At 34.4% G+C, this 22,549-nt stretch overlaps 2 protein-coding genes across 2 annotated transcripts; one reads left to right on the top strand and one right to left on the bottom strand.

The window, feature by feature from the left end:
* Positions 1–59: 59 nt before the first annotated feature.
* Positions 60–756, bottom strand: LOC132729503 (uncharacterized; the record flags this gene model as incomplete). Its single annotated transcript, XM_060715276.1, is given in 1 exon segment — positions 60–756. A coding segment is annotated over 1 exon segment (589 nt), but the record flags the coding sequence as incomplete, so codon positions are not given.
* Positions 757–1,788: 1,032 nt separating this feature from the next.
* LOC132729505 (cyclin-O protein A-like) lies at positions 1,789–7,216 on the top strand. Its single transcript, XM_060715279.1, has 5 exons — positions 1,789–2,065; positions 3,896–4,189; positions 4,841–5,026; positions 5,824–6,032; positions 6,880–7,216. The coding sequence occupies exons 1-5, from the start codon at positions 1,934–1,936 to the stop codon at positions 7,163–7,165; spliced, it is 1,107 nt and encodes a 368-aa protein (XP_060571262.1). The 5' UTR covers positions 1,789–1,933; the 3' UTR covers positions 7,166–7,216.
* The last annotated feature ends 15,333 nt before the right edge of the window (positions 7,217–22,549 follow it).

Below are 22,549 nucleotides of genomic sequence, written 5' to 3'. Positions count from 1 at the left end.
GTTGTTGTCTTTCCTACAGCATTGACGCTTTCATCGGAATGCACTTGATAGGGCATCCATGCGGTATCTTTCATTAATATTGTGATCGAACCGAACAGATTTCTGGTATTTTTCTCGTGTTTCACTTGTCAAAGATGGAGAGGACTCTTCCGAGTATGTAAGGTCAGCTTCAGAGTCTCCAAGGGAGGATATATCGCTAAGTACATCGTTGCCAGCATCTGTTTTATAGGTAGTGAACCTATACGTCCCGCCACACGAAATTATCTGTTGTGCCTCCGATACTAATTTTAGATTTTTATTTGCTGTTGCATTACTAGCATTTATTCCATATCTTGGACTCGTCTCCTCGCCCATTTTCCTTTTTCTGTCGCTCGATTTATGGAGCCATGTCCTTGCATCTTTTTTAAACTTTTTCACCCGACCACCTATGACGCATCTTAAACAATACGGGTCATTTTCTGATTCAAAATACGTAACATTGTATAGAGAATAGTTGATCGGAAACCTTATGTAAGTTGTGACAGATTCTTGTGAAAAATTAATAGTCTGATTGAAGTTTCTGTTTACTGTATCTTCGTTTTCACTCGAGTCAGCATTGCACACATTAACCCCCGTATCTTCTGAGGGTACTTGGACCACTCTAGGCATTTGCAGAAATAATCTGATCACAAATTAACTCATATTTTTTCGTCAACTATGCAGTTTTAGGCACCATTGTTTTTTATGACGTCATGACGTCTTTTCCGAATGAACTTTCGCGGGTTTTATTGTGCAGCCGTCACGTATTTTTATATCCCGTGACCAATTTTTAACGATTGTTTTGCAGTTTTAATTATTTATGCGTGGACTTTGCACGGATATAACAATGCGTTTTATGACTGCGATATAGCGTTTTATTTGCAATACGTACATTGATATATTCAAAGGGACTCAAATGAGGTTTTTTGACATGAAGAGACTTGAATATTTTCACGAGATTTATGTATCATTTGGTGTAGGTCTGAACTAACAATTTCAGTGGAAAATTTCAGATCATTCCCTCACTTGGTTAAAAAAAAATAAAATATATATAATGAATATATATTGCTAAAATTGCCAAGTAAAAAATGAAAACGTTTTTTACTCAAAACCGGGCTAAAAATCGTGCAAAAAATGGATTTTCACTCTTACTCAATTTCTTTAGTATCTTTTATAGATTTTTCGAATTAAAGTGCGTCACTTCATCTATGCAAGAATTCAAATTTTAATTTTTAATGTTAACATGGGATTTTTGCCTCATCGGAGCTGAAAAAAAGGGAAAAGTTGCGAAATGAAGTGAATGATTTCGTTGCCGGCGACAACTGACAAAATCACCAAAATGACAAAATTTACTTCAAAAGCTAAATTCATGTTCATCTATTTATAATTGATCGTATGGTCACTCAAACTATTTAAATCGTAAACAACATTAGTACACATAACCCTATCTCGACTGAGTAAAATACTAGATTGCATTTCGATCGTTATGAGAACCATTCTTAGAATTTTCAATCGAGCACTACCAATGCGTTTTCAGATGATGACCGTGATTCTAGACTACCCAGCGTGAAAAGTCCGGGGAATGGACCAATCCATTTATTTGAAAGGGAATGACTACTCATTGATATTACCGTTTTGTATACACACAGTATTTGTTTCCCGTAATAAAGCCAAAACCTTATACATTTGGTTCAACATGATATTTAAAACGATTAAGTTATTCTTTGAATTGAAAAAGACAATGCATGAAAAAAGTGAGTTATACACCGTTTCTACCGCGCGAGGACCCGTCGATTTCCATGTAAACAAAATTTGACACATTGGATTTCCCTGTGTAATTAACAGATTAACGCATATAGGTTTTGCGTATTTTCTTTTTTTTCATCGCTCTTGATACAGGTTATATAATATTTAAATGAGCGCGTTATTGTATGCCGACAGTTTGCTGGATCAGAAACAAGAAAATAATTTAGAAAATGACATAACTTTGAAGAAAACCTTGTCCAACTGTGACATGGACGAAGGCATAGAATGTAGTTACTCCCAGGTGAGAGTTTTTCTTGAGTTTTACTCAGTCTTTTATTTCCGTTCTTTTTTTTAAAAAATATTGAAATTCAAAAAGCAGTTGAACGGAATCAAATTTGCATTTCCCTAGTTAAAAGTTTATGAAACGGTTTTGTTGGACATTTTCATATAATGTGACATCATTGCACGATTTCCACGGGCATATTATGCCTTACAACGGTTACGATTTTTCCGTTACACATGTCAACCTTTTTTATGTTCAACATGAAATGTCTATTTATGTTCTTTTTTTAGTTTATACCTGAAATGATTCTATATACAGTATAGATGTAGTTTGAGAATTTTTATTTCTCTTTGGCATAATTACGGAACGTCTGTGGTTCTACTAAGGTGCCCGTTCGTGCCTGAAATAATGCACGTAAGGGCACTTGAGGTCTTCCTCCACAAGTAAAAGTTGAAACATCGCCATATGACCTATATTGTGTCGTTGTGACGTAAACCCAAATCAAACAAACAAACTTTGACAGAATATGCACATGTCCCCTAATTTCAGTTTATTCATGAAACGTAATCAGAAGTCCTACACCTTGGAAATGATTTGTAAAATTTCTCACATTAATTAGGCGTGAACGGTTTGACCCATTTTACAGACTGAGTCACTCGAATATTTTTTCATACTGTCAAACCGTTTAGAAAGTCATCGCCCGTCCAACATTATCTCGATGTGTCTTTGACAAGTCTAATTTGTTGGACTATCCCCCAGCATAGCAGGGAATGGGGGGGGGATTGCGCGTGGGATGGGGGTGGGGGGGGGCAGTAGTTGAAATTAGAAGTGATATGTTTACTTTTTTTCATGAAACGTAGTCAGTGTGACAGGTGACTCATTTCTCGAAATTCTTACACTTGATTTTAGATGATTTTTGAAACTAACCTTAAAGCAAAGCTGCGGATAGTGGGGAGCGGGAAGGTGCTTGAGAAGCAGAGGAGAGGAGATAAAAATGTTCTTTTTGTGCGTGTGGGGGGGGGGGCGGTTTCGTGGCATTATTGGGTCAAGGGAATGAATGGTTTTGTTGTTATACATCAAAATAGGAGGGGGTATAGCACATTATTCTATTGACCGGGGTTCCAAAGGAGTTTTGCTTTACAATTCAAATCATTTGCTCTCACTTTTTATACGTTCGAATCCTGCAAGGGACTTTGATTTTTTTCATGTGAGGAGACTTGCACTCTAGCTCCGGAAGAGTCGTTAATTTTATTTAGGTGCCAGGTTCAGGACATATGGAAATATGAGGTGACATCTGAGGTTTTTCCTTCACTAGTATAGCTGGGAAGTCTCCATATTATCATTACTGTGTCGGTGTGATCCGGTCTTATTTACTGTCATATTTGTTATCATCATTTCTGTTGAGAGTTGTATATAAATTATAAAAGAAGATATTACAGTGAGTGTTTTCTGGTGCTCCAAGCGCTTAAAGCCAAGTACAAGTTCGTCTGCAACACACTGAAGACAAGTTTTGTTGTAACTTTACATGTTCTTCTGTAAACAAAAAAAAACAACACGAGTCGGCTAAGCAGGGCTCTATCTGTCGGTATCAATTCTAGTAATTTCTAAAGTTTTACTAACTTGGCTGTAGAAGTTATAAATTGACTAAAAGATTTCTTATTCATGGTAGGTAAAAATTTCTTATAAAATTAGGCAACCATACTCTTACTATAAGAATTTTTTATCGGGGTAAACCTTGGTAAAAGTATTGTCTGTGCGCAATAATTTTGATAATGTGGTATCGTTTTTTAAACGAAATATAATGAGCGTGTGTTTTGACTGCGCTGATTAAGTTCTGGATATTTTCAGATTTTTGAAATTGACGAAGACAAAGTTCAAACCACACCGGAAGTCGTCTGTGTAAGCTCCTCGCTATGCGACTCCGGCTTCACAGAATCTATCAACGAAAAATTAAACCTACATTGCCTCGAATGCGTCCTAGAGGTACCGACGAAAAAAACCCACACAGGGGGAACCATCCAGTGCACGTGCTCGAACCAAGAGCATGATGGATTCGAAGATTATGTCAGCGAAATATATTTACACAGATTAGGTCTGGAGGAAAAGTATCACGTGCCGGCATGTCTTGATAATCAACCAGAGGTAGTAGCTTAATGAGTAGCCTCGTTTTGATATAATTTATGTAATTCAATATCATTTTTGTTACTGAAGGGATTGACTCCAGGTTTCAAATGGTTTTCCATTAGAGCATTGAAATGTCAGTTAAACGTTTATTGAGATGGTCATATGCATATTATGTGGTGCAACAATATTAAACATTTAAGTGCTTTCTTAATACTGATACAAACATATATTTATATCATAATTGTTTACTGTGTCCAGTATTAAACTACTCGTGCTTCGCTGTCTCCCCTGAGAGCTCTTGTTGGTATATGTAATTCAGAACGGTAGGAATTATGCAAAATTAACGCAGAATTTAATTCTAATTTCATTTACTGTCAAAAAGTTTGATCAGTTACTTCTGTGTTACTCGTTTCGACCATTAAAACAGATTCGGCGTTGCTATTTAGAACTTCACACTGCACATGCCTGAAATATTTTGAAGAAGGATTGAAAACTTCGAAATGAAAATTTGAAATAGCAAAGTATTATGCAGATCTAAATTTAGAATTTAGCGTTAATGTTATATTTATTATAAAAAAAATCGAAAATGTTTTCAAAAAGATATTTCTTCTTTTCAAATTTTGTATGTATTGTGAGTTCAATTTTATTATGCTTTAATTTTTTACACAGGTGTCCACGGGGGTACGAAGGGTTTTAATTCAGTGGCTCACGTCTGTTCATCATTGTTTGAAGCTATGTCAGGACACACTCTACCTTGCTGTAAACATCATAGACCGCGTGCTGGATGTGATGCAGGTGTCACGTGACTGCCTCGAGTTACTTGGTATCACGTGCTTACTTGTTGCTAGTAAACAGGTAACCTATAGTTTCTTTTAGGTAATAATTCCAATTCTCTGTGTGTTTTTTGTGTGTTTTTTGTTTTTGTTTCTATGACCGCATTCACTTATCTTTGAATTATTCCTACTTGAAATAATTTATTAGGGACACATCTTGTGTACTTACATCAGTAATGGTATAAAACGATGTAGCGTCACCATTTGGCCATTGCAGTGTTTCAACTGAAAACCCAACCTCCAACCCAACTGAAATTTAAAGGCCCTGAAAAATGCCTTTATCCCAATAGACTTCTTATGTATATACATATTATGTATAAAGAAACAATTACTAAATGACTGCTTTTCTCTCTGTGCCACGGTTTCCATAGCAAGTGATAGCCTTTACATTTATTTAATGGTCGTGTGTTATCCCATAGTGACCGAGGGGCTGCCTTTAAAGGTTGCGGCATCAGAATTACAGAGCCACCGTTTATCCCTTCGTGATCGTAAGAGGTGACTTAATGGAAATTGAATTATTGGAGTATATAAATCTCTTAGCTCCAGCAGGTGGGTGGTTTTGACACCTGGTGATATTTAAAGTTTGTAACACCCGAGGTTAGCCAAAATCATATTTCCTGTTTCGGCGCCATATTACCTAAATTGTGTTGGAGCGCCTTAAAGCCAAACTAAACAAATAAAACTACCGTTGTAATACATGTACAAACAAATGGACATACATGTAGCATAAGTAATATAAAGACAACATTATTTGAAGCGATGGCTCCTTTTGAAATAAGCAAGGTAAAAAATGATAAATTCACAATTATTTTTTTCCAGAATGAGATTTGTCCACCGGAAATCCACGAGTTGCTAGAGAAATGTGAGGACACTTTCACGCGAGAACAGGTGAAACAGCTCGAGATGATAGTTCTCATGGCAACCAGTTTTGACCTGTTAGCACCGACAGTTCAACAGTTCCTTGAGTACTTCGCGTCATTCTGCCTCGCCATTTATGCCGGCGACGAAGAACAGACTTATAGGTTAAAGTAAGTTTTTGAATTCTAAATTGTTTCTGTATTGAAAATTTCCCCCATCTAAATGTTTAAGTGCTGAATATTGCTTAAGCTGATGCAAGGGGACGTCGACGGTATCTTGCGTTTACCGTCAATGAACAGACTCAATAAAACTTAAGCCTGCAGCTGTTACAATTTGGGCGTTTTAGGCGTTCCTTAGGTATCCATTTTCTTAAATTCTCTGTACATAAAAAATGTATGTCTATCCATTTTGGTAAGGTTTTGATGACATAAGCTTGTACTTGTTGTTATGCTGCTTGCAAGGAAATATGGAGCACAAGATCTCTAAACATCCGGTTCGTGTGGAAGTCCAAGCACGACACCTCTCTAATCTGCACCATGCCTAAAATTTCTGTTATACTGTATGTTTTAAATTAAAATTGTTATTTAGACAAACAGTTGTATTCTGAAAATGGAACAAGGTATACACATTAAGTTAAAGGGGCATCCTGGTAAAGTGGTAAAGGCCGATGACTTCAAACCATTGAACCCTCACCATTGAGGGTTCGAATCCCGCCTAGTACTGATTATTTCATGTAATGAATATCTAGCCAGCTTGCAGTGTCCGTGGTTCTACTCTGGTGCCAGTTTGCGCCTGAAATAATGCACGGAGGAGCACCTAAGGTCTTCCTCGGATGCTAAAGAGCCGCCATATGACCTTTACTGTGTTGGTGCGACGTAATTCCAACCAAAGTCTTTTTTTTTTCTTTTTCATAAATATTCCAACCAAACACATTAAATGCACCAAAGCGTGGACGACCAGAAATGATAAACCTTTAAAGTTTCATTCAAAATATTGTAGAATTGTTTCTATTTTTAGAATGGCACGTGCTGTGGGCCGGTGTTTATTAGAGCTAACGCTGCAAGATTACGAATTCTGTCAGTTTCGACCCTCCCTCCTCGCTCTGTGCGTATGGAAAGGTAGTGTGGAACTCCTGAAAACGTACGATGGCAATTTTGTACCCCCTGGAATGACCATAGTAAAACAACACTACGATTTATGTCTCGCCGAAGTAAACTTGTTTATTGATAATTTCCGACAACAGTGCCCGGATATAACATCCGTCTGCGAAAAATACGCTGATCTCTACGGACAGAAGATGTAAAACTGACAAGTCCGTAGAAAAAAAACAGTACAAAAACACGTGTATAAAGATCCATAAAGATTTGAACCGGGAAATCCATAAAGATTTGAACGAGGTAGGTAGAGTGACTGAGTAATCAAGCATCAGTAAAAGTATATAATTATACCCAGGCATTTGTTAATAAACTCTACCAGATCGAAACACCTATAAATGAAGTGACCTCAAAAATTGTAAATGTACATGTTTAACGGGTCTGTGAAAAAAATATAGTCATATTTATAATAATAAAGTTTTGTTAAAGATAAAGTTAGAAAAGTTTAAAGAAACCAATAATTAGACTGTGACAGATGTGACCAGAATGCTTAAAATAAATTTGCGAGATACAAGGGGGACAACTCTGATGGGAAGTTTTGCCATTTTTTACAGCATATTACTTTTCTTTAATATTAGAACGGTGTGCGTTTTTAGGCTTCGTACAAAGCTATCTTTCGTCAATAAGAATTCTTTTCATTTTTCTTAAAAAAAACCAACTAGCATTTATACAAACATTTGATTCTTATTCAAAGTTCTCTGGTAATGATTATTTTTTCTTTCGGGAAACTCTAAAAAAATGGCGGGCAAACGAATGTTTCTACATTAGAACCGGAAGTTATATTTATTCTCAAATGTTTTCATTTGTTCATTTTGAAATGTGAAACGTGTTTATTTTGAATTGCGTAATTACTGTATTCAAACATGTTCATTTTGAACGGTGTGATTGACTGTATTCAAGCATGTTCATTTTGAACCGTGTGACAACTGTAGTGCTATGTTTTCAAACGTTTCATTTTTAGCTCGACTATACGAAGTATATGGAGAGCTGTCCTACTCGCCCCGGCGGTGGCGTCGGCGTCCAGATTTCAGATTAAAATTTTGGTGCAGTAAAATATTTTTCATTATAACTTTGTCATTTCTTAAGGTATCAACTTCAAACTTTCCCCTTGAACTTAGAATTTTCCTTAAAAAATACTATTTTTTACTGTGGCTTCAACTTCATACTTCAAATATATGTACCTTATCATTAACCACATGTTATGTGACAAGGTTCATAACTCAAGCACCATTATTTCAAGAATTATCTCCCCATAAACTTAAATATTTTTACTAGAAAAATGTTATTTTTTACTATAACTTTTTAGTTTTAAAGGTATCTACCTCAAACTTCAAATACTTATTCCTTATCATCAATTACATTTTATGTGATAATGTTCATAACTCTTGAAGCAATATTTATAGATTTATCTCTCTTTGAACTTAGGATTTTCTTTAAGAAATATTATAACTTCTTTACTTTTTAGCTCGACTATTCGATAAGAATAAGTAGAGCTATTGCAGTCACCCGAGCGTCGGCGTCGGCGTCGGCGTAACCACTTATGTTAAAGTTTTTGTAATAGTTCAAATATTTTCAAAGTCCATAGACATATGGCTTTGAAACTTTGCACACTTGTTCACCATCATGACCCCAACCTGTAGACAGGAGGAGGTAACTCTATCAAGCATTTTGACAGAATTATGCCCCTTTTTCGACTTAGAATTTACGTTAAAGTTTTTGTAATAGTTCAAATATTTTCAAAGTCCATTGACATATGGCTTTGAAACTTTGCACACTTGTTCACCATCATGACCCTAACCTGTAGACAGGAGGAGGTAACTCTATCAAGCATTTTGACAGAATTATGCCCCTTTTTCGACTTAAAATTTACGTTAAAGTTTTTGTAATAGTTCAAATATTTTCAAAGTCCATTGACATATGGCTTTGAAACTTTGCACACTTGTTCAACATCATGACCCCAACCTGTAATCAGGAGGAGGTAACTCTATCAAGCATTTTGACAGAATTATGCCCCTTTTTCGACTTAGAATTTACGTTAAAGTTTTTGTAATAGTTCAAATATTTTCAAAGTCCATTGACATATGGCTTTGAAACTTTACACACTTGTTCACCATCATGACCCCATCCTGGAAACAGGAGGAGGTAACTCTATGAAGCATTTTGACAGAATTATGCCCCTTTTTCGACTTAAAATTTACGTTAAAGTTTTTGTAATAGTTCAAATATTTTCAAAGTCCATTGACATATGGCTTTGAAACTTTACACACTTGTTCACCATCATGACCCCAACCTGTAAACAGGAGGAGGTAACTCTATCAAGCATTATTTTTACTATCAAGCACTAAGAATAGTCGAGCGTTGCTGTCCTACCGACAGCTCTTGTTAAGGTATCTACTTCAAACTTCAAATATATATTTCTTATCATTACACACATGTTGTGTGACAAGGTTCATAACTGTAGCGTGACTATTTCTAGAAATATTCCCCTTGATTTTCGAATTTATGTTAACAATGTTATTTTTTTACTTTAACTTAATACATAATTATACATAATTGATTTTTAGTTGGGACATAGTCCCGACTAGTGTATTTACAAACCCGAAATTTCCCACCATACAGGCTAACGCCCACTGCAGTAACGTTTCATTCTGTCATAATTTTGTCTTCCTGCCTGCGTCCAGTATTTTATTAGTCGAGCTTCGCTGTCTCCTGCGACAGCTCTTGTTTATTGTGTGGCAACTGTTTTCAAAGATTTTACACTGAACTGTTAATCAACTGAACTTGATACTACTTTGATTTTAAAACCTGTTAATTTTTGAACCACTTGACAACTGTAAAGTGCCGTCGTAGTGCTTTGTTTTTTCAAACATGTTCTTTTTTAACAGTCCAGCAAATGTAAAGTGTTATAGTTTAAAAACATGTTACATTGGAGCTGTGAAGTAATCGTATAGTGCTATGTTTATTCAACATTCCAGCTTTCTTGTTATGTTAACATAACTCTGTAGTGGCATATAATATTCTGTGATGTATACACATTTAAACTGTTGATATTTTGTACATACGTTAAGTTCGTTATCAAGTTATACTCTGTCTTTATTTGTAGGTGTTTTTCCATTAGTCTTGTTTTTTTCTTAATTAACCTGCGTTCAAAAATAAAATGAAGATTTACAAGTTTCGTCCAAGTGACTAGTCTTTAATCACGTGACGGAAGGGAACATAAGATTCAATACTTTAAAGGTTACGATTGATGAAATGGTGTTATATCTTGGGTTATATTAACTTAAAGTTTTTTAACTTTTAAGTTTAATACATTTACCAGGGTATGAGGGTATATAAAAGAGCATTATCAGGTAATACTCAAAATGGTAGCAGGTATTTGATTGGTTAGAAATCGATACTGAATGTTCACTGACCAATGAAAATACTGAGATTTAAGACAAAGTTCAGGAAAACCCGACTCTATGAAATTGCGACAGAAACGAGATAATTTAATGTCTTAGGGCAGTGTATTTTTGAACAAATATGTTACTTGTCTGTTGTAGGCATAAATTTTGGAATATCATAAAACATTTCCAACAATTTTGATTTCACCATTAAAACATTTTGATAGTTCATGTAACTAAAGTTTAAACTACATGTATTTTAGTATGGCTATTTCTCCTTTTTTCTTCAAGTCTAAAAAATCTTCGTTTTGAAAATTAAGTTAAATTAAGTTACATTTTTATGTACTTTGTTTACGATAGACCTAACTGTGCCAGCTTCATTTGATAATTTTCTTGTAGTATTTAAATCGTTGACAAAAAAAAATATGCGTAAAAGAATGTGTGTTGTTTATTTTTCTATTACATCCTAACGCTGTTCGAGTGTTCAGCCCAAGCTGTGACCTTAAGGGCTGTCTTTTTTATACGAAAAGAAATTTAGTATTGAAATATATACAACAACAGAAGAGCCTGGTAAGGGTACGAAAGGCCGATTGGACCATTTCAATCTCGTGAATTTTCGATTTCATCTTCGTTAATTCACAATTTTAACGTTTTGAATTTACGTTTTCACATAGTTGAAATCGTGAAGTCAATTTACGTTTTCAACGTAGTTTAAATATGAATTCATGAAGTTGAAATCTTGGAATGCATAAAAATGAAATCGTGAATTCTTTATGTTGAAATCAATCGTGAATTCATGATGTTGAAATTATGAATTCGTGAAGATGAACCCGAGAATTCAAGCCACCGGTTTTTCGTACAAAGGCAATTTTCTTCACTCCCGAATTACCAAGAAGAGACATGTTTGCATTGTCCTAAAAAACTGTAGACTAATTCTACAGAGCAAAATCTATGAATTTTTATTTGTAAATTGTCCGCCTTAATAAATGTATGACTGATGCTTAACCAACAACCCACATTGCTTGATATCTGATCGTAATAGTTCGACCATTTCCGTCAAACTTCGGATTTAGCATCGGCTATGTGTTCCGAATGACAAGGGATCGTACAGCCTACATGCCTGAATGGTGTAGGTAACTGACTACCAATATGTTTAGCAGTCGGCAAAATGTCTGATTCACCACCAAGATTATAACTTGCGCCCGGTCAAGAACTGCACAAAACTGGGATTTCCGCGGCCGGTGAAGCATTGTACTATTTATATATTATTATATTTCAGATGTACGTACATAGCGATGTTGTCACTTTAAATCCATTAAGGTTAAAAAAGAATAGCTATTCTCTGACACGCCTCTTTCTGGGCGTAACCGTTGACTCCCACTTTGTTTTACAAAATAGATTATTTGTCTTTGGCCGATTTTACAATGTAATGAACAACCACAAGACTTCGGTATTTTTATTGACTTTTTAATCAACTAATTTCATTAATAATAATTGTATACATTAACAATACAATGATTATTCGGTTAAAAGCAGTACTTTATTTCGAGAGAGAAAAAAATATTTGTAAAAACCGACATACAAGTGAGGTAGATGCTTAATTACATACGTACTTCTGTATTGAAAACTTTTTATTCACGGCACTAGAATTTCCACTTAGCGCGATACAATTTGAACAAATAGAGAACGATTCATATAAATGTTTTAATTGAGTTAACCTCCTGTTTACCTTTCAATTTAGGCATTTTCAACATTTAATATGTAATACTACACTAAAATTGTGTCATACGAACCCGTTTGAAATACGGTGTTGATTTAAAGTTTACAAATCCAGCGACGATGATATTTTTCGTCGCCATTTTTAATGAATTTTATTGTGAAAAATTAATTTCCTTTTTAAGTCTACACTTTTCGGAAAGGTATTATATAAGCCTGAGGGCAGGATGCGAGACCAGCCTTGTTTTGTTAAGTGCCAGCTTGAAATGTCAAGCGTTTTCTGGTGCGATATTAATTGAATGTTAAACAATTTGCAAACTTTGTATTAATTCACGTATTCAGTCCTTATTACGAGACTTTAATGTGATTTGTCACACGCAATTAGAAACTTTGGTGTACTTTGGGTTTTGTTCTTTTTTATGTTTCTCTTTTTTGGCCGGCTAGCTTGCTCTAGTGCAAACCCGGGTTATAGTATGATGAATGTCGGGCGGTGGGCGACAGGGGAAAAACTTTCCGTAACAGTTTTCTCAGCAACTACTTATCACAGCCTCTTGATATTTGGCATACAGCATTTACATGAGGTCCCATACCGTGGGATTCGATTTCAGGTCTGTCGCTCATCCACTTCCTGTTTATCGACTTAGTTAAATTTTCGACATTAATGGTCAATGGTAGGAAATTTTCGTAACAGTTTTCTCAGCAACTACTAATCACAGCCTCTTGATATTTGGCATACAGCATTGACACGTAGTTCCATACCTTGGGTTTTTATTTCAGGTTTATTGCTCATCCACTTTCTGTTTACCGACTTAGTTAAATTTTCAACATTAATGGCCAGTGGTAATTTTTTTTTCTTTAAACATCACAGCATCATGATATTTGGTATACAAATGCAACCCGGTCTTCTGTCTTTGACACATTTTTTCTTCTTTTTTGGAGGAGGGGTGGGGGTGGTGATTGATTAAAGATATACTATACTCATCTTAGAGTAAAATATTAAATATTTTCATCACGGAGATCTGTTGAAGTCTCATAATTACCTAGAATTAAAGAATGTAGATATAGGCCTACTACGCTCAGCTTTGAGTAAAATATATTAAATATTTTCACCACGGAAATTTAATGAAATATATGAAATTCTCACTTAATATGATTAATTTGAATTAAAGAATATACAAATTAAGTATGGGAAGCTGCATTCCCTATTACGGATCCAGTAAAGATTTTTCTTTAATAAAAATATAGACCAATACTAAGTGCGTAGAGTTTGAAACATAACATGTTTACTTTGTGTGAAGTCAAAACATGTTTAATTTTTTTATATTTACAAAGAGAATGTGCAGCAATTGCCAATATTCTCAAATATCAAAATTGAGCATAGAGAATCATTGAATGATCAGCTGGTTTGTTTAATGCAAACACTAGTTATAAATAACTAGTTGGTTTGAAAATTACTATTTGAAATACCCTGGCCAGCCTGAACAAACTCTATACTGTTGGCTGATAAACCTTTAAATTTACATCCTGATAGTGATAGCCCCAGAAATGATGATGGACTGTTCTATAAATGGAGACAGGTTCCTTCTGAGGCGTGCACGTCGCGGAGAAGGCACACGGCAGGTCAAGGTCAAGTCACCTTAAATACCAGAGATGATTGGTTGACCTGTCGTGACTAACTCTTGAGGGTTGGCGCTACCGAAGGCCGTTTTTGTTATCGTCGGTCAGGAAGCTGATGACTTGGCAGTATTGTCGACTCCTTCACCACCACTGAACGAAGAACGGGCTACCAAAAGATTTGGCATGAAAAAATGTGACTACCATAGTGGACCGGCAAGGATGCTACATTCTCGGACATATGGTTAATTCCTGAGCCGAGTATAAATAAACTAAATACGAACAAACAAGAGGTATCACGGCAGATATACGAGTATTGTCCTAGGATGATAATTTGGTCTTAACGGTACATGGGAAAGTCCATTTAAAGGGTAAGTTTGTATATTATCCGATATTGATAGTGTCAACAACTATATATAATTTAATTCTAAGAAGACTGTGTACCATCGTGATGGCTCAGGTGGTTAGTCAACATCACTGTAACTTTTAATGATTTGAACTCATAGGTTCGAACCTTACGCTCTGACATGTTACTATGATAAAGTAGATATTGTATTTCTCCCTTTTTTATTTACTTTGTCTTTTGTTTGAATATATTTTGTTCTTTTTAATTTCTATTTGATATCTTCCTTTTTGTTTCTTTTTTATATCATTTTAAAAATCGAATTATTTTAACACACTGCGATAACGAAATAATGATAATAATTTTAATATACATGGATCAATATAAACACACTGCGCTATCAAGACACATGGAAATGCCTCGTTTAACTTTGTGTTTTATTCAGAAGACTTCAATCTGCCTTACCTATTTGTCGCATTGTTATTAATCTTTGTTATGTAAGCAAAGGCTCAAGTTATCATCCTGGCACAGTAGTGGCAACATAACAATTTAACCATGATTTGCACGTGAAAGTACATGTATAATATACCGTAAGAAAGATTATTGATTTTTTTAACACAACAGTCTATTTTCGCACGATTTGCACGTGCAATAAAATGTTAGCGGGCTATTTAGCTATACTTGTCTACAGAGCAGTTCCACGTGTTTGGTCTAGCTAAAGAAACATACAAATTGAAATTGCAATTAATCATATACCTCATAGACAAAAAAAACTGAATAACGCTTATGTAAAATGAAACTCGTTCGTTCTGTTAGGATTACGCGAATAAATTGACCTCTTATAAACCAAACTTGTGTTAATAAATTGATCATGAAATCGGGTAAGTATATTAATACGTAATATGTATAAAATGTCATTGCACTTTAAAAGAGAAAAAAAAGAGAGAAAAAACACATACTTGTTAACTTAATATGCCGCCATTATTTTTAAAACTTTTATCGGAAACAGTAAAACATGTACGGCTTTATAAAAGTCATTTAAAGGCACATTATGCCTTAGAAAGGGCAAACTAGATAAGAGTTTTAAAGCATGACAGAAGCTTTTTACCTGAAAAAGTAGCGCTTATTTTGAAAATATTTGTCATAAAAGTAGAAAATGTAAACAAATGTAAATAATGTAACATTTTGTCTTCCATACAAAATACTATGACTGGACTAATTGCCAAAATGCATCAGAGAAAACAGATGGTTAATATAATTGGGGAATGAGTATTTTTTTGAAAACAATTGAAGTACATCAAATACAAAAAGCTTTTGAGAAATAAAATAAAAGCATTTCTAAGACAAAATGGGCATTAAATTAGCCGCGTCACGACAAAACCAACATAATGGGTTTGCGACCAGCATGGATCCAGGCCTGCCTGCGCATCCGCGCAGTCTGGTCAGGATCCATGCTGTTCGCTTACAAACTGTATAACAAGTAGAGAAACTGATAGCGAACAGCATGGATCCTGATCAGACTGCGCGAATGCGCAGGCTGGTCTGGATCCATGCTCGTCGCAAACCCATTATGTTGGTTTTGTCATGACGCGGCTCAAATGTTATATTAAACGACTGAGTCAGGGATGCTCACCACCGTGCTAATTTTATTCAGACCGATAAACAACCAAAAATATCTTGAAAATTTTTAAACCGTCACTGTCGTGGATAGATTTGTAATATCTTTATCCCTATAACCACATATCATATAATTATCGTTTCAGAATCCATTAAATTTTTTTGCAATCCCGTCAAGTTTTAGCTTTAAAAAAAATGATAAAAAATGAAAATTTTGATTTAAAATTGGTTTCACAAAAAATACATAAAATGTTTATAAAATGAATTGTTGCATTCTCAAAGCAATTTCACATTTTTACAACACTATTTACATGTTTTACTAAATACTATGTATATGATCAAGGATTTAATATTAAACACTAAGATTTAGAACCGAGTGGTTAAGGCCGTTGACTTCAAACAGGGACTTTGGATTCTTTCATGTGAGGAAGCTATCCAGCTAGCTTATGAAACGTCGGTGGTTCTACTCAGGTGCCTGTTTGCCTGAAATAATGCACGGAAGGGCACCTGAGATCTTCCATCACCAGTAAAGCTGGAACGTCGCCCTATGACATATACTGTGTCGGTGTGATGTAAAACACAAACAAACAAACTATTTCATTTAGAACCGAACACTGTATATTGGATTCAAACTTAGTACCAAACAATGTGTATTGGATTTGCAACCAATCACTGCGTTTGGAATACTATTTAAAGCATGCGTTTTTAGTTATGACATGTTCATCTATAATTCCCTTCTTTTGTTAACTTTGGAACAACGCATATTCACGCTTTGTGAAAAGAAAATGAGCTTGGACATTGGAAAACAAAATGGAATGGTATAGAAGTGTGTACACACCCGTGAGGGAATTTAAATTGCTCCAAAAATTAAATTGTTGTAATAAATATTTCCAATTAACTGGTACAATATTACATTATAACCTTTTGAAATTCTGTTCTTTTTAGGTAAACAGCCAGAACGACTGTTCAATGTTTTCACGTTGCCGAAAATGCATTTTTATAAATTATTAGACAAAAATGAAATGTTATTAAAATACCACATTGCATTCAGGCGACTAAATGACTATAGATTAATGTGTCCAATGAAGACCACAAAAAAGCAAAGAAAAATATATCAATTCACAAGTGGCGATAATCAAATATTTGTACAACACTGCAGCACAAAAAAGAAGCTTTTTAAAGCGCCAGGAGGACTCCCATAGCACGCGACAATTCCCGCCTATTCTGGGTGACAAAAAGCACATCACCTACTAATTATCTATAATACAATAATACATTGATGTATGAAACGTTTACTAAATGAGCAATATTTTCATATTACACAAAGTATGTTATTTATTAGCCTTTTTTACATACGCTAATAGACTAAGAACTATTTTTGAAAGTTCATTCCATTCGTTTTGAATAGCGCACAAAGAGATCCATTTAGCAAATGTAGTTTCCCCCTTTTTCTCATTACAATGACTGGTAATATAGTGTATAATGGGTGTTTTCGCCCACTTCAATCCAATTATAAAGTTTCAACTTTGGTCCGTTAACAATCTGCAATAAGGAATATGTTAAATGAACTGAAATGCCCATCTTTGTGCGACGAAAATGGAATTAACATTAACAAAAAAACTGTGTATAGTGAAAGAAACAAGTGACGCTTTAAAATTAGAAGATGAATCTTAGACCGAAAATAAATCGTTTTTTATTTGTTTGGGTCGTCAGACCAAACAAATAATGGTTGCGAAATTTCAGAGTCTAATGTTGTTAATTGCAAACGCCGAAAGTAGTCCACTTTTTTGAAGCGGTTACTTCCCTTTATATGTACACTAACGCCGAAAAATTCAGGGGAGATCACTGCGTAAAGATGGTCAAAGACAGGCGAATTAATTTTCAAGCAAAATAATTCCCGAATGGTCGAAGATTTCTAATATTGTTTTATTGTATTTTCTGATCGAAATTAAGTAAATACAAAGCGGACATTCAATCTCTGACACAGAAGTTCACAACAAACCTAACAACAAGTAGTTCTCAAAACAGCTTAAAACTAGCGATTTAAAAGAAAGAAATATTTTTATTTTGTTACAAGTATCCAACAAATAACAACGCATTCAAAGTTTAAAAATAGCGTTGGCTAAAAAAATTGTCAATAAATGCACAATCACAAATTACGCGGATGAATATGATTTTATCAATGAAAATACTATTTTTAGCGATATCGATTACCGGATACTACACAAACCGAGTAGTGGAATATATAGATTCTACATGTCGGACTGTTTGGGCGAGAAGATTTTCGCTAAATTATTTACTTCAATTTTAAACAACTGGTTTATCCTGAACAAAATACCTTGAAATTAATAAGGATAACAAACCCGAAATGCAATGGAAGTTCTAAATCTAGAATGACTTGATGTTATTCAGACATTTGTTGTATAACTTCTCCGTGGTGCAGGGGTAACGCGCTCGCTTCAGGAGTGAGAGGTCTGGAGTTCAAATCCAAGTCGAGGAAACATTTTTTTTAAAATCTTTTTTAAGTGTCTTTGTTAAGGAAGTAGCCATGATATGCAAGGATAAAGTGTGACAGTCGTAAAAAAATGAACATAAATGATTTTTTGATGCATCTCTAGTTATGCAGAATTCCGTATGTATCAAACTCTGGTGCCTTGCAAAATGAATTATAATACATAAAAATAAACTTATACAGGAAAATGCATACAGATATACAGTACGATTAAGATTGCAAAGATCAGAAAATACCACAGAACTTGCATCCCTTTGATTCTTTATAAATATACATGCTTATAGTAAGCTCCAGGATTATTTACATCTGTGTTAAACAACAGTTAAAGTCGTTAAAAGCCCTAATTTAGAATAATATGGTTTTCTTCAGGTCGTTCACATATAAATTCACCGTGGCTGAAGGGTTTTCGCGCTCGCCTATGAAGCGAGAGGCCTGGAGTTCAAATCCCAGTAAAGGCAACTCATTTTTTTTTTCAAATTGTTTAAGTCAAATAAACATTGGATTGCATATCAGTGTTGCAATAAGTCTTATAGCCAATTTACTACAATTAAAACGCTGGAAAGCATTGGTGGCACTATACATATAATCTCACAACCTGCACCTTTCTTACATTCTGAGACCCAAACAAATTCAGCGCCTTCTGTGCTTTGATTTTACATGTTATAATGTTTAAGAAAAAACGTTTGTAAAATTCACCCTTTGAGAACAAGGAATATACATGTACATTAATATTTAAGAGATACATGTACTAGTAAGTCGGCTTGAGTTAATGAAACATAATTAAAATCTTTCAAAGTTGTAACTTTTAGTATTCCCCTATTTCTATCGGTTTAAGCAACCTCCAGTCTTAAATTTGAATCAATGATACTATAAACGATGTACGAGGCAGTATTTTCCCATTTGATACCTTTTGTTTTAAGTCTAGGAGAATTCGAAGAAAATTTGAAAGTAATAAATACCAAATATAAATACGTGTGCAAGATAATTGTAGACTCGGTTTGATAGAGTAATATCACTCTCCCCAGCACAGGTACAATATTACGCTCTCTAGCATCGGTGCAATATCACACATCCAAGCACCGATTCTATATTAAGCTCCAAGCACCTTCGGTGCGATATAATGCTTTCTAGCACCAATGCAATACCATACTCTTTAGCACCGTTGCAACATCACGCTTTTAACACCAATATAATGCAATGCTCCTTGACAACGTTGAAGTGTCACGCCCCTTAGCACCGGTTCAAGGGGTATACAAGTATAACAATGTTTTCGGACCAGAAAAATACAAACAGGGTAATATAAATCAAACAGCTGCCTATTCGCATTTGACACCTGCTGTTTTGAGTAAAACAAATCTTAAACTCGTAGATAACACTAAAACTAAACATATGGAATTGTCAATTTTGTTTGACTGAAACAGTCTATGAGAGATGAAGAAAAGTGCAACAAGAATTACATTAAAACTGACATACCTGTTTCGCAATGTTTTATTGGAATAAACGCGTGCATTGTATACTAGTAAATACATATTAATGCTACATTGTTTTCGTTTTTCATACATTTTTCTGGTCTTTCGGGGTCTTTGATTCTAATACTTTTAACATTGAGGGTTGAATACCAATTAAGCCGTTTTAATATTGTTCTAGATAGATCTTTCTTTCCCAGAATCATCTAGAAAATGTAGTATTTCATTATGTAGAATGATAGAGATAAAAGAGGACAAAACTTTTACCTACATATTTTGAAAATGATATTTGCAAAAAAGGAGTCCCTCAGGTACAATAATAACAAAGTAACTCTGCACATACTGCTTGTTGGGCATTTGACTGTTTTCGTTAAAAATATTATCAAGGATGCAACACTATGTCACTGAATTGGCTTTAAAGAAACTCCACTGAGGTCCAATAGCCTAAAATAATAAATTTTGAAATGCTTTTTTCAATCAACTGGTACACTTTAATTTGAAACCAAGTAAAGATGATATAAAGATATGCACCTTATTAACTTGATAATCGATTTTTATGCGATTTTTGGCCGATTTGAGTGAAAAGCGTTGCAACGGGTTTCATTTTTGGGTCAATTTGCACAATAAAATTTATTATTTCTGGGAAACAGTGAGCGAATGATCTGTTTTGTACACGAGTTATTAATCTAGACATGCATCTAGTTATACGAAAAACTTGAGAACATATTTTCGGTCCCTTCTTGTCAACAAACCTCAGCTGAGTCTCTTTAAACAAGTATAATTTACGCTTATCCAGCTAATGGCAACAGATTCTACCAATTGCGACCAGTGCCGACCAAGATCAGCCAGAACATCCATGCTATATGATCATCATCCAAACTGAACGCTATTCAGTTAAACATTTTGAAATGATAAATTTTATTGCCCTAACTGAGATTAGAAAATTTCATAAAAGGCCCATTATGCCCCAGAGATGCTTTAAAGTTTATTTCACAAAGCTGTTAACTGTTGGTGTCCTGTTACAGTTTCCAAAATGTTTCTCATTGTCCAAACACCTGAAATAGTTTCATGTTGTATGTTATGGTATGTAGTGATCTAGTCAGTTTCATGTTGTATGTTATGTCCTAGATAGTTTGATGTTGTATGTTATGATCTGGTTTGTTTTATGCTGTATGTTATTGTATGTTATGATCTGGTTAGTTTCATGTTGTATGTTATGTCCTGGTTAGTTTCATGTTGTATGTTATGTCCTGGTAAGTCTCATGTTGTATGCTATTTTCTGGTAAGTCTCATGTTGTATGCTATTTTCTGGTAAGTCTTATGATGTCTGTTATGTCCTGATTAGTCAAATGTTGTCTGTTATGTCCTGGTTAGTTTGATGTTGTCTGTTATGTCCTGGGTAGTGTCATGTTGTATGTTCTGTTCTGGTAAGTCTCATGTTGTATGCTATTTTCTGGTTAGTGTCATGTTGTATGTTATTTCCTAGTTAGTCTTATGTTGTCTATTATTTCATAGTTAGTCTTATGTTGTCTGTTCCGTCCTGATTAGTCTTATGTTGTCTGCTTTGTCCTAGTTAGTCTTATGTTGTCTGTTATGTCCTAGTTATTCTTATGTTGTCTGTTATGTCCTAGTTATTCTTATGTTGTCTGTTATGTCCTAGTTATTCTTATGTTGTCTGTTCCGTCCTAGTTAGTCTTATGTTGTCTGTTATGTCCTGGTTAGTCTCATGTTGTCTGTTATACATTATCAATGGTCAACAAAGGGGTTATACAGTTTATTTTCACACCTAAATCACAAGTGGCCAACCCACGTGACATATTCGGTATCGCATAGAGATTACCACTGGATTCAAGCCAGATTTTTATTTCATAACTTTGCTGTTACTAATGATGAATATTCTGGACATATATCTCATGTTACCCAAATTTATAAGCTTTAACAGATATTTTTAAAATCTTCTTAAATGGTTTTGTAGAATTTTCATAAAAAGGGAGCTTTTATTTTGGAAATTTCAAGAGCAGCTATTACATTTAAACATACGTACCAAAATGCTATCACTTTCAGACATTTCAAGGAAGCAAATAAACGAGTATTTCGGGTCAAAACGCGGGTGATTAAAGTGCTATGAGAAACTTGTCCAGGAATTTATTCGAAAGAAAATGATATTAATTTGATCAAAGTGCTGAAAGCACTTTTATACACACATTTGCAACTGCAAGCTTTGTTTAACATGTATTTTATTTTATTCAAGGTACTATCGTCATTAGGGATGATAAACCAGTAACAAGGGTTAACGTTTTGGTTCTGTATTTAATATTATAGAACGCCTATATACCTATTCGAATATTTAAATTTTTGTCACAGACCTAAAAAAAAAAAGTTCCATGTTTAAATATAAAATTCTGCTTAAAGATCCAGTAACGCTATTTTTTATGTTATTTTATTTTTATCATAAATCTGATGCTCAAATGAAGATTTATCAATATTGTATGTTTTAAAAAGCATTATTTCTAGAGTTATTACCGAAATTAACATTTCATGTACATGTACATAAATGGGTACTTAGTAATTTATTTTCTATAAAGTCTAAGCCAGTTTTTTAGATAAAATTTGAATTCCAATGTACATGTATACTTGAGTACCAGGGCTTTATACATGTTTATTGACAAGTATGACCAAGTACTACCAAATCTAATTCTTACTTTTTAAATGTTTGTAATAGTTGTGCCTTGCTTTTAATTTGGAAATGTTATTGTTACAAACGAATTTTAACATCAAAATACAGAAAAGTGAGCGACCGAAAGAAACTTGTTAGACTGCACAGATGTGCTGATTGGCTCTAAGCTAATCACTTTGGATTCCAGAAGAATAAAGGTTAAGAG

The sequence above is a fragment of the Ruditapes philippinarum genome, unplaced genomic scaffold (assembly GCF_026571515.1).
Source record: "Ruditapes philippinarum isolate M1 unplaced genomic scaffold, ASM2657151v2 ctg3486_1_1_1_1, whole genome shotgun sequence".
In the NCBI taxonomy this organism is placed as follows: domain Eukaryota; kingdom Metazoa; phylum Mollusca; class Bivalvia; order Venerida; family Veneridae; genus Ruditapes; species Ruditapes philippinarum.
This window is presented reverse-complemented; position numbering and strand designations above follow the sequence as displayed.

Coding starts and splice junctions, on each gene's coding strand:
- LOC132729505 (XM_060715279.1), top strand. CDS start 1,934: ATGAGCGCGTTATTGTATGCCGACAGTTTGCTGGATCAGAAACAAGAA. Junction 2,066..3,895: donor TAGAATGTAGTTACTCCCAG/GTGAGAGTTTTT, acceptor GGATATTTTCAG/ATTTTTGAAATTGACGAAGA. Junction 4,190..4,840: donor GTCTTGATAATCAACCAGAG/GTAGTAGCTTAA, acceptor TTTTTTACACAG/GTGTCCACGGGGGTACGAAG.